Here is a 12,128-nt window from a genome sequence, read left to right as displayed (position 1 = left end):
GCGTTTCCATAGACAGCAGAATACAGTATACATACTACTTTAATATACAACCTTCAATCGAGTTTAAGTAAAAATATTATTGAAATCAAGTAATACAGCAGTAAATGTGTTTATAGCTCCCAACTCAACTGTATCTATCTCACATTTTCAACGATGTAATGTACCACCACTTCTGAAATGTAACTATAATTTCTAGGTGAAATTGTTAGTGAATTAGTGCAATAATTTAGTAAAAATGTTCACTCACCCTTGTTGGTTTGGCCGGGCTGTTTCCGCATGTCTATGCCAAGCGCCGTCGGTGTGTACAGTCCTGGCTGCTAGTGCCTGCACAAACAACAGACAACCCGGTTAGAGCGGCACTTTTGCGACGGACTGTACCGGACCACATGCTGGCTGCCTGCTGCAAGATTCACATTGAACTGGCAGTGTTGGTTGGATGGGGAAGAATAGGTGTAATCTATGAGGAGGGCTGACTGAAGAGTGAACAGTAGAGCCCGCATGATAGAGAAGATGATAAGTGAGCGGCGAGAGAGAAATAGAGAATAGTGAGTGAGATAGAGTAGGTGAAGAGTGAGAGAGAGAAGTTAGTGAGAGTTGAGTGAGCCGAAAGACGGGAGAGTAGTGAGTGAGATGGAGAAGGTAACGAGTGAGAGAGAGAAGTTAGAGTGGGAGGGACCGAGTCGGGAGAGAATGAGAGAGAAAGAGAAAGCGAATGGTCGTGGCGATCGTGAATACGCGGGAAGTAACGTCCTTGAGTGCTAAGCTACAGTGGAGGTCAAGGTCTTCTTGCTCTTGAATCCCCTCATTTTATTTTACCATTCTTCTTTTCTTCTTCTTCTTCATCATAATGCTGCTCCTCTTGTTCGCATTTCTATTCTTCATCTTCTTTAATGTGTCACTTGCAACACCTGGAAAGCCATAATATGGCTTTCATATTATGAACTCCTACGCTTCCTATTTCTTCCTTAGCATCCTCCTTCTCTCTCTTTTGTATTCTTCATCCTACTCCTATTTTTTCTTCTTCTTCTTCTTGGTCTCTTTTGATTCTCTTCGGTTTTGAATAAAATTCAATTAAATTTACTATTACACTCATACGCGTACAATAAATACTTACTGATTTCATGCATTGGTTATAAGAATAAGAATAATTTTATTCCTTCAATGCATAACAATGCTATCGGAAACGTCAATTTAATAATAATACCGTACCGTACATAACTTCAGGTTTCAATTTTACAATAGTAAAATGTACATAATAATAATTCATCTATAGAAGGTATCTTTCAATAGAATAAAGAATATAACATCAAATAGGATAAAGTCATATAACATAATAGAATATAGTCATTAAATGATAAAATAAAGAATACATCAAAAACATAACAATAGAAATATTGAGAACACTTATACTTAAAGATATATTCTTCCCTGCTTCAATTAAAATAGTTGTCAAATGGTAGATTAAAGAAATCTAAAAGTGAGTACAATGTATTTTTCAATACGAGACGCTCTATGTTCTGTTTATAAGTTTTAGTTGGTAGATTCCTGGCTAGTATGGGCAATCTATTGAATAATTTCAATGATATATGATTCGGGCTGGTTGCTATCCTATTCAATCTAGTATATGGTACATCTATTTTTGATTTGTTCCTAGTGTTATGACTGTGAATGTCGGTTCTGCAGCTATATGAGCCTAAATTCTTTTTTATTTGTAGGAGAAGTTTGAAAACGACCATGCTGTAAACTGTCATGATTTTCCTTTTTTAAATAGAGGTGTAATCCATCAGTGGATATAGGTTTTATCCTTCAAACAGGCAAAAAGTTTTCAAGTATCAAGCAATCAGCGACCACATAAAAAAAGACAAAAATAGACGGAGCAAGCAGGCTGACAGCTGACGGGCAATAAGGCCACTCTAAAGTTAGGTCCACTTTATAATGGCAGTGCGTGATTTGCTATGGTGTTGCTATCCACGGTATATTGAAGAAGACGGTAGGAGTCAAGAATAGGATGCGCAGTGGCAAACCGGTTCTCTGACGACAGCGCCACCGAATCACTGAACCCAGAGTATGAATATGCACTAAGCGTCTATGCCTGCAGTTGTGTTTTTGCAGTATGCAAGTGTATTTAAACATAGTCGATATTTGCAACATTCGGAAAAAGTGTTGTTTAAAAGTGTAGTTTATCGTTTTGATAATGATGTGTGTTGTTCTTCGTTGTTGGATCTTCTCCCATTAACTCATGCAGATTTGTGTTTTAAACTCCGACTTTCTACACTTTTAAATACTTTGTCACTCGATGACTGTGTAGTGCGATATGCCGTGTTGCGCGATAGCTGGCTGTTCAAATCATTCGGACAAAGCCAAGTTGCTTAACATATCATTTCACAAATTTCCAAAACAGGATGACTTGTATAAACAATGGGTGCATTCTTGTAGAAGGAAGGATGATTTTAATGGGAAAACGGCAGTCATATGCTCCCAACATTTCGTATCAGATGATTTCGAGCGTGACTTGAAATCCGAATTATTACTAAAACTCCCTAAGAAAAATATTTAAAAAAAACTGCGATTCCAACAGTCAAAATTCCAAGTTTACCAAGTTTTAAAATAAAAAAGACTGAATCTGAGCGTAGCTGTCGATTAATAGGCCGGGAAAATAGAAAAATTGTGCAGACATTGTTGGATGATTTTAAGAATAATGCAGATAATGTGGATATTGTAAGTAATGTAGCTATTGTAAGTTATGTAGATACCGTAAGTAATGTAGATATTGTAAGTAATGTAGATATTGTAAATAATGAAGATAATATAGACGCTAATGTTATTAACATTGCTAATTACAAAGCTTTGCTTATTGAGAATAAGAAGCTTAAGGAAATCAATGTAATGCTGGAGGATGAAGTAGAAAGAGCCAATAATTCAATTTTAATATTAGAAAACAAACTGAAGAACTATGAACGCATGTTTTCAAATTGTCAGCAACAGATGATCTCGAAAGGAAAATACACTAATTGGTCATCAGATGATGTGGCAAAGGCTGTGACTATAAGATGTATTTCAAAAAAAGGTTTGGACTACGACTTTGCCATCAAATGTTTTGTGAGAACGTGCTCTTTTATAAGGATGAAAGAGTTAAATAAGAAGAACAAGAAAAGAGCAGCATCCAATCAAGCAGTGGATGACAGACGCAAGATGAGCAAGAAGATGAAGAAAATCGCATCCTAAAAATATTCCAAGGAGACAGGTGATTTCCATTTCAAGCAATTCACTTATAATGCACAAATTTTCAATTTTTTGCATGATTGTGATAATTTGTTCTTTGTAAATGGCAAATATTTCTTGTGATAGTTTGTGGCACTAGAATTTAAAAAAACATGTGAATTGATAGGTAGTAAGGAAATTCCACTGTATTCAATAACTTCGATGTATAATGCTTTTAACATTGTATCATAGATGTGCAATACACACAATATACATTTACAATATGTGTAGTTTTAATAATTATTGCAGTTATTTACGAGACTCCAATACACACACTGTATATTCTCATTCGGATATATGTTAATACAGTATTCATTATTCAACATTATTTAGCCAGAATATTAATACTATACGCTGTGGCTACAGTTACGGTAACCGTAACTCCATTCGCGTTCCGGTAAACATTTGCGCAGGCGCGGCTACCGCTATTTACATGTGCATTGTGGTGTTGATGGTTTTTGGTGACATGGTTATGATAACCTATCGTTTCAATGAAGTTAGTTAGAAATAAGTTAGTTAATAATGAAGTTAGTTAGTTACTTAGAAATCATAACCATGTGACCAAAAACCACAAGCACCACAATGCACATGTAAATAGCGGTAGCCGCGCATGCTCAAATGTTTACTGGAACGCGAATGGAGCTACGGTCACCGTAACTGTAGCCACAGCGAATACTATAACAGCAGTAGCCTACAGTAGCCTACTAATGGGTTTCGAATTATTCTATCAGATGTGCCGTATTTCCAGGTGCAATATACAAGAATATTATTACTTGAAATATCCCAACTGACATTTTGATGGTAGAGAGGCGAAATTTCAAATCTCAAAACGATTAGTAAATGAATTGTAATCTGTTTAGCAACAGCGTGCATACAAATACCGGCTTAAAGTAGTCAGTAGAGTAGGTAGCTTCGGTGGCTATGACGTCAGAGCTCCGAGCTACATGCGCGTGACCCTTACCGTCTTATTCTAACTACCGTGTTGCTATCCATGTCACACCCGCTCATCCTTTGTCTATCACCACCTACACCTCTAATGTCTTTCTTTCCTTCACATGACTGTAGTGAACCTCCCGAGCTGTGAAACTCACTTAGGAAGTATTGTACTAATTTTGAAATCCGCGATTTGCATAATAATATTACTCATCATGTGTTTGTGAATGTATAGAACTTTATGAATACTTTATATATTATGGAATAAGTCAGAATCAAAATTCAAGACAGACAGCTGAACTCACGTGTTGACACATAAACGACAGACATTCTGTATGATTATTCGCAAAATACAGACACCCATCAACTGGTTTGGTGATGTAACCACACATTTTTCTTACACAATAATTCCAATGTTACCCTGATTCAATACCCGCTATTACTTAGTAATAGCTTTCTATTTAGTAGGTATGGATCTATGTCGTCAAATCATGTTATAGCTTTCCTTCAATAACTGCAAATATACAGGTTAATCAAGTTGGAAATCGTATAAATTCGATTTGTATACAATGATGTAATAGCTTATGATAAGAAAAGTTGTACATACTGCTGATATTTTCAAATATTCTTTGTATATAATTTCAATAGAATAGTGAAATAAGAGCGATATTGTCAGTTCCACATGATTTATTTGAGCCATAGCCTATTGGTTTAGTTTATTAGTTCAAAAAAAATTATGTGGAACTGACAACATCGCTTCATTTCACCTTGATATGGAGAAATTCCACAATATCTCTGTTCATACAGTAAAGTTGAAGAAATATTATTATCTTATTTAATTTTAATTCTAACTATATTAAGTTTGTTCATATACCTTTAGGTCTTTAAGGTGTGTGGTCAACGTTTTTAATCCATGTTCTTAATTTTTAATGTTATTACAACTGTTTATTTTATAGGAACCAAGAAGGACAAACAAAAAACCAATAGATTTGATAATTTTCAATGATACTTTATTTAAAAATGAGAAAATGGGATTGATGGCTCCCTGATTGCCATACTTCGACACGTTCGAGGATCCAGTATCTCTGGCAACAAGGCGTGATGGTAAAAATAAATGAATTTTTTCTCCATTTTCTCGGTCCAAAACCTGTCATCCCTCTCGATCTTTTCGATATGGATATCTTTTTTTGTCCATACTACAAAATAACAGGTTTTTTTATCAGCTACATGTAGTTGCCCTTGCACCTGAAAAATCAAGAAACAGTCCAACTTAGAAAATTCCACACATTGTTAGGTAAACGTGCACGTATGAACTATTTATCATCCTATGGTATCATGAGGGGCTACTAATTTTTTCAATGAATCAGCCAGTACCTTATTGTATCTTGTTATTTAGGCTTGCTCAACATTTTTCGAAAAATACTGTCACTTTCAAATGTCAATTCAATGAATTGACACCAGAGAGAAACAATATTTTTTCTTCTCCTTTAGATTCCTTTACAAAAAAGAAAAGTTTATAGGTCTGATGTATTAATTCTCATTGAATTAAATTTTAAATGAATATAGTTTGGGAAATAATTGAATCATAGTTAAAGAAATGACTGGAAACGTTATGTTTGTTTAAGAAATAATATTATATAACTTTGAATGTGAATGTCTATTCCAAGTATTCAAATATGTGTTTTTTATATTATAATGTATGTGTTGGCTTATTCGTCTTTTCAATTGTTATTTTATTTATCAAAAAATAACCGGTGGTTTGGTAGATACAAGGATATGGACCATAAAAACTTCACTTCTTTTTATAGAGGGAAATAATAATTTACTATACTAGCTGATAATTATATTCTGTAAACTATTAAGTTACTTACTTTTGCTGTAATCTCCATTTCATCAAATGCGCTGGTACTTTTCTTTTGTGTGGTCTTCTCTTCTTTCCTTTAGGAGTTGACGTTGCACTGCAATTAAATTTAGAAAAGAATTATTCTGGAAACTTGTGATTATGGGATATGAAAAGAATGTGTATGAAGCAAATGGATTTGTAAATTCATATTTCCAACACAGAGAATGGGCTACTGTGATACTAAATATTGTCTTCGTAAGGGTATAATTGTATTTATGGTGGAGGGTGAATTCCTATAGGGAATACTTATAGAGAAGGATCAGACAACCATGAGACAACAATTTTAATTGAAGACATTTGACTATTATTAGCATCTAATTACTTTATTAGAAGTAATGAGCATTGGGATCGGGAACATTTCCAATCATAATTTTCTCTATTTAATTCACTTCATGTATAAGTGATGCTTATAAATTCTTCAAAGTTGAATATAAAGTGTTGTGAGTCGCAAACTATTCATTGTAAATTCTTAACCTGTCGTAACATAATGCAAGTGAGATTGTGGAAATTCGAATCTTGAAATTACAAAGTTTACCTGGGTTGAAAGTTCTCAGTGGATACAGAAATGGCATCTGCTGAAACACTGTCAGCCTGGGAAGATGAAGGCGCTTCGAGCGATAAGGTTTGTTCTTCAATCCTGAAATGTTCAAAAATCACTTTGCAGACCTTTTTTTCATATATAGTCTACATAATTTGCAATTTCTCTACACTCTTCTCACTGGTACTCCATTTCCACAGATATCACAATGATCAGGAGAGAAAAAAGAGCTTACATTGAGCTATTTTTCTCCTAGATTTAGATAAGTTTACAGAATTAAAAATAGGTTTAGTCTATAAATTCAATTTAGGTCACATCGTTAACAGTATGTTCTGAGCAAAAATATTGTACAAAACCGATTCTTGAAATATGTAGTCGCATTTCTATCACCTCACTATAAACATTACTTTTGAATAATAGTGTACTGTGAGTTTTGTAAGATCAATTCAAATTTGCCATGCTTTTCTATCACCGGTTGCTCTCTGTACCTATCCATTCAGACATATATCTTGAATAATTATGCGAATAGCGTTGTCAATAACGTTGACGTTTGTTCATATTAACAAACATAAAAACATACATAACGAAATACCTCTCTTGAGATAATACGAACTGAGAATATAATTATATTTACATAATAACAATATTAATTATTCAAAGCATGATTTGCTTCATATTATAGTAGGCCTAAAGTACGTGACATTTTAATTTATCTAATTATATGAAATGAAATCAACTAACCTTCTACGTCTGTTAGCATGAAATTCTGGTGGTAGCCGCCTTTTCATTCTCCTGGCTGAAAGAACCAACTTCTTCTTTCCCTTCACCGTATGTCTTGAATCCATTTTAAATTATATGTGAAGTGCGTCTGGAAATACTATGTCCTAGGACTAGCCACGATCACTGTCAATATGACAAGTGAACAAGCTGAAGAACTAAGAAAGTTGTGACCAGCCTGAGCACTAACAATGAAGCTGACTTGTGGGTGGGGTGGTGGCTGAGTGACTTGTGTGTTAGGGTGGAAGGTGCCTGAGTGACGTGTGGATAGGGTGGAGGGTAGGAGCACATAAAAAATCATAGAGATAAAACTTGTAAATATGATTCCGATGGAACCACTGGTTCGATTTTTAAGCTGAAAAATGATAAAAATTTTTATCATCAAATCTTCAAAATGACTACCTGTTTTTCTTGAAAAAATTGTTCCCTTTGAAATTAATAAATTTATTTTTGTTTAAATAAAAAATAAAAATAAATCGACATGGTAGCGGCATGGATATAGATATTACAAGAATAAATCAGTTTTCAAAACAAGTTTTACTCTAATAGTGAGCGAGTAATAGCATAAGGTATTTCGCATGATTTTAAAGCGCTACGTGGTGGCAATTTTTGAACTAGGGCCCGTGGTGTTTCGCCTTAAAGTAGTCAGTAGAGTAGGTAGCTTCGGTGGCTATGACGTCAGAGCTCCGAGCTACATGTGCGTGACCCTTACCGTCTTATTCTAACTACCGTATTGCTATCCTTGTCTATCATGCTATCTTTGTCAACAAAGCAGATGGCACTATCTCTTTCAGGCTTTGCTCTGTTGCCACATCGTTTATCAACAATGTAGAAATTCAACTAGTTGACAAAATATTTAATCTCAATCATGGAAATTTATTATTACATCTTTAAAAAACTTTTTTTTTAAAATGAAATATGATTAACTATTTTCAACAATACTGGACAGTTAAATTCATCAGATATTCAAGTATCAGCTGCTTGGGTGGCAAGGCTGAGATCTGGCGGCAATCCTTTTCTCCTATCTTCCTAACTGCCATTATAACGTGGACCTCACTATAGATGAACAGGCTGTGCTCTTCCCCCACCACTTTGGTTGATACGTCACAAGAGTAGGCGAACTGTATGCCGGGGATCCCCGTATTCACCGTTATTTCCCCACTGAAATAGCTACGTTGAAACCTGAATTTAACAATTGAATAGCATCGACTCACTCAGTTTCAAGCGTTAGTTAATGTAGGTAATGCTCCCGTGGTGTAGTTAATCATGCCTTATAAATGTTGTGTACCAGGCTGTAGAAGCAATTATGATAGATTATCATCTAAGGTATCAGTATTTTCGTTCCCCAAGGACTTAAATAGGGCTCAAATATGGCTTCGAGCTATAGACAGAAGTGATTATGAATTGACGAAATCTTCGAAAGTGTGTATAGAACATTTCGATGAAAGATTTATTGTTCGAGAGGATATTGCAACCCGACCTGACGGTTCAGTTTTAATAGTTAAAAGAGACCATTTCAAGTTAAGTGATGATGCGGTTCCTACAATTTTTGAGAAATTATCTCCATATCTGTCAAAACAGTTGCCCCCAAAAAGGAAACGACCTGAACAGAGACAATTGGAGCATCAGAAAGTAAGTGATGATCGATTATCTTTATTCAATGTATATTCCTATTTAATAATCATAAATATCCCAAAATTGACTTATCTCTAATTATTGTGAGACATGATTTAACCATTCTCATTGTACAAAACGATTTACCAATGAATGATTGTCTTCAGCTATCAGAGGTAATCCAAAGCCTATCTGATAAATGAAAAAAATGTAAGTGATCGGAATTGAAAAAAAATTGCGATATTATTTATTTCAGAAAGGCCTTCCATTGAAAATCTCAAAAACTGACAAATAATCCGCTGTAAATTAATTATTGAAAAAAAAAATGCATGGTTGCCTGTAAAGTTGGTATATGGGCGAAAGTTTTACGTGACAACGACTTTGAGTGGTAAAATAATTTTAATGTGAATATTCATTCCTATAGTAGGAAGAAGGATGAAATAATAGTAACAATTCAAAACATTTATTTATACAAAGAATTATATTTAAAACATTAATTTATACAAAGAATCTCGCACTGAATTTCATATTAACAAAATTTTATTTTTACCTTCACACATCCTCAACAAAATCACTCTGTCTCTCTCAGGCTTTGCTTTGTTGCCACATCGTTTATCAACAATGTAGAAATTCAACTAGTTGACAAAATATTTAATCTCAATCATGGAAATTTATTATTACTACATCTTTAAAAAACTATTTTTTTAAAATAAAATATGATTAACTATTTTCAACAATACTGAACAGTTAAATTCATCAGATATTCAAGTATCAGCTGTTTGGGTGGCAAGGCTGAGATCTGGCAATCCTTTTCTCCTATCTTCCTACACTGCCATTATAACGTGGACCTCACTATAGATGAACAGGCTGTGCTCTTCCCCCACCACTTTGGTTGATACGTCACAAGAGTAGGCGGTCTGTATGCCGGGGATCCCCGTATTCACCGTTATTTCCCCACTGAAATAGCTACGTTGAAACCTGAATTTAACAATTGAATAGCATCGACTCACTCAGTTTCAAGCGTTAGTTAATGTAGGTACTGCTCCCGTGGTGTAGTTAATCATGCCTTATAAATGCTGTGTACCAGGCTGTAGAAGCAATTATGATAGATTATCATCCAAGGTATCAGTATTTTCGTTCCCCAAGGACTTAAATAGGGCTCAAATATGGCTTCGAGCTATAGACAGAAGTGATTATGAATTGACGAAATCTTCGAAAGTGTGTATAGAACATTTCGATGAAAGATTTATTATACGAGAGGATATTGCAACCCGACCTGACGGTTCAGTTTTAATAGTTAAAAGAGACCATTTCAAGTTAAGTGACGATGCGGTTCCTACAATTTTTGAGAAATTATCTCCTCCATATCTGTCAAAACAGTTGCCCCCAAAGAGGAAACGACCTGCACAGAGACCATTGGAGCATCAAAATGTAAGTGATGATCGATTATCTTTATTCAATGTATATTCTTATTTTAAATAATCATAAATATCCCCAAATTGACTTATCTCTAATTATTGTGAGACATGATTTAACCTTTCTCATTGTACAAAACGATTTACCAATGAATGATTGTCTTCAGCTATCAGAGGTAATCCAAAGCCTATCTGATAAATGAAAAAAATGTAAGTGATCGGAATTGAAAAAAAATTGCGATATTATTTATTTCAGAAAGGCCTTCCATTGAAAATCTCAAAAACTGACAAATAATCAGCTGTAAATTAATTATTGAAAAAAATCCAGGATGAAACTGAAGATCAGAGCTTCAATTTCAAGTTGTCATTTTAAAGAGAGCAAGTTAATTTGTCTCTATAAAAAATCTCTTATCGCGCTTCGTCATTGAATTGGTTTGCAACAATATTTTTCTCCTTTCCTGTGGCATATAAAAGCATGAAACAGTCCAAATTGATTACTATGCCTCATCCTCGGTATCTAAAAACATTCACTTCTAAATTAGGCATTGGAAGCTCAGGAATAGATGCGTCACATGTAAATTATTTGAAAAAGAAAGTATCTACCTTCAATCAACATAAAACACAATGTAATTTACTACTAGATGAAATATATGTCAAGCCCGAAATAACAAAGAAAGGTGGAATATTCGGAGGTTTAGCTTTTCAATCAAATGAAAATTCTTGCAATTTAGCAACAACTATACAAACATTCATGGAATCCTCTCTGTTATCCAACTGTAAAGAAGTTGTAGGCTTATTTCCAACTTCTTATATTTATGCCTCCCCTCACCCTTATGCTTCAAAACTCCTCTGTCTTTGGCTGAACTTACTCAGTTTTACGACGTATTAAGTTCGTTAAAGCATAACACAGTATGACATTGTGTAATTGGTCTAGTACTGTTTAAAGTACTGTTTAACGAAATGCTTTTAACTTACAAGCAAAATGAAATAATATTGCTTCTCGACAAATTATTGGGGGGGGGGGTGTCTCTGCACAACTGAATTTCAAAACAACAGAAATTAAGTTATTTGGTAGGTATTCTATTCCAATTTCTTTTAAAAATAATAGAAAAATAGAAATCCTATTCAAAATAAGTAATTTCAATGGAAATAATTCTGAAATAACCTTTCAATATTATTCATACCGGTACGAGTAGGTCTAACTGAAGCATGGATGAAGTCTAGGATGGTTAGTTATCAACTTTTAAAATGTCATTTCAGGTATTTTAATTTGCGTTCCTCATACGGCAATGTCTAAAAATTATTTAAATGTTTCAAAAATATATCTTAAATCAATTATACGACTTGTGTACTCAAGTATTTCGATAGAATGAAGAAAAAAAATGGCGACTGATAATGAATTGTTTACTTTTGTACAGTCACTGTCAAAAGTAAAAATAAAATATTCTGGCAAACTGACAACATTGCAAAGCTAGAGAGAGATAGCTTTATCTGTTTTGTTGTATGATAGAAAAGGACAGTAACCGTATTATCAATCGTACACTGCCATTATAACATGGACCTCACTATAGTATCGAGTGCTCGAGCGCTCTGAGGCCCGCCCCGCCAGCTCGCTCCAGAGTCATCAGACCTCAGTCTCAGATAATAATTGGGGCACCCGATATTATATTTATAAATATTTGGAGCT

General features: G+C 34.4%; 3 protein-coding genes across 23 annotated transcripts in view; 1 reads left to right on the top strand and 2 right to left on the bottom strand.

The window, feature by feature from the left end:
- Nucleotides 1-12,128, bottom strand: part of LOC111044817 (ankyrin repeat domain-containing protein 11) — a 153,800-nt gene that overhangs the window by 121,079 nt on the left and 20,593 nt on the right. Inside the window, exon 2 of the mRNA XM_039429915.1 lies at nt 248-324. Coding sequence (XP_039285849.1) covers nt 248-278 — 31 coding nt within the window. The 5' untranslated portion in view covers nt 279-324. The remainder of the gene's footprint in view (nt 1-247; nt 325-12,128) is intronic.
- The window catches only part of LOC111046939 (tigger transposable element-derived protein 2), an 80,427-nt gene that overhangs the window by 55,577 nt on the left and 12,722 nt on the right, over nt 1-12,128 (top strand). The window lies entirely within an intron of this gene.
- On the bottom strand, nt 5,001-7,594 carry LOC120351762. Its single transcript, XM_039429914.1, has 4 exons — nt 7,377-7,594; nt 6,633-6,734; nt 6,066-6,152; nt 5,001-5,439 (listed from the first exon to the last, which is right to left on the bottom strand). The coding sequence occupies exons 1-4, from the start codon at nt 7,478-7,480 to the stop codon at nt 5,418-5,420; spliced, it is 315 nt and encodes a 104-aa protein (XP_039285848.1). The 5' UTR covers nt 7,481-7,594; the 3' UTR covers nt 5,001-5,417.

This window comes from Nilaparvata lugens, chromosome 6 (assembly GCF_014356525.2).
Source record: "Nilaparvata lugens isolate BPH chromosome 6, ASM1435652v1, whole genome shotgun sequence".
NCBI lineage: Eukaryota > Metazoa > Arthropoda > Insecta > Hemiptera > Delphacidae > Nilaparvata > Nilaparvata lugens.
This window is presented reverse-complemented; position numbering and strand designations above follow the sequence as displayed.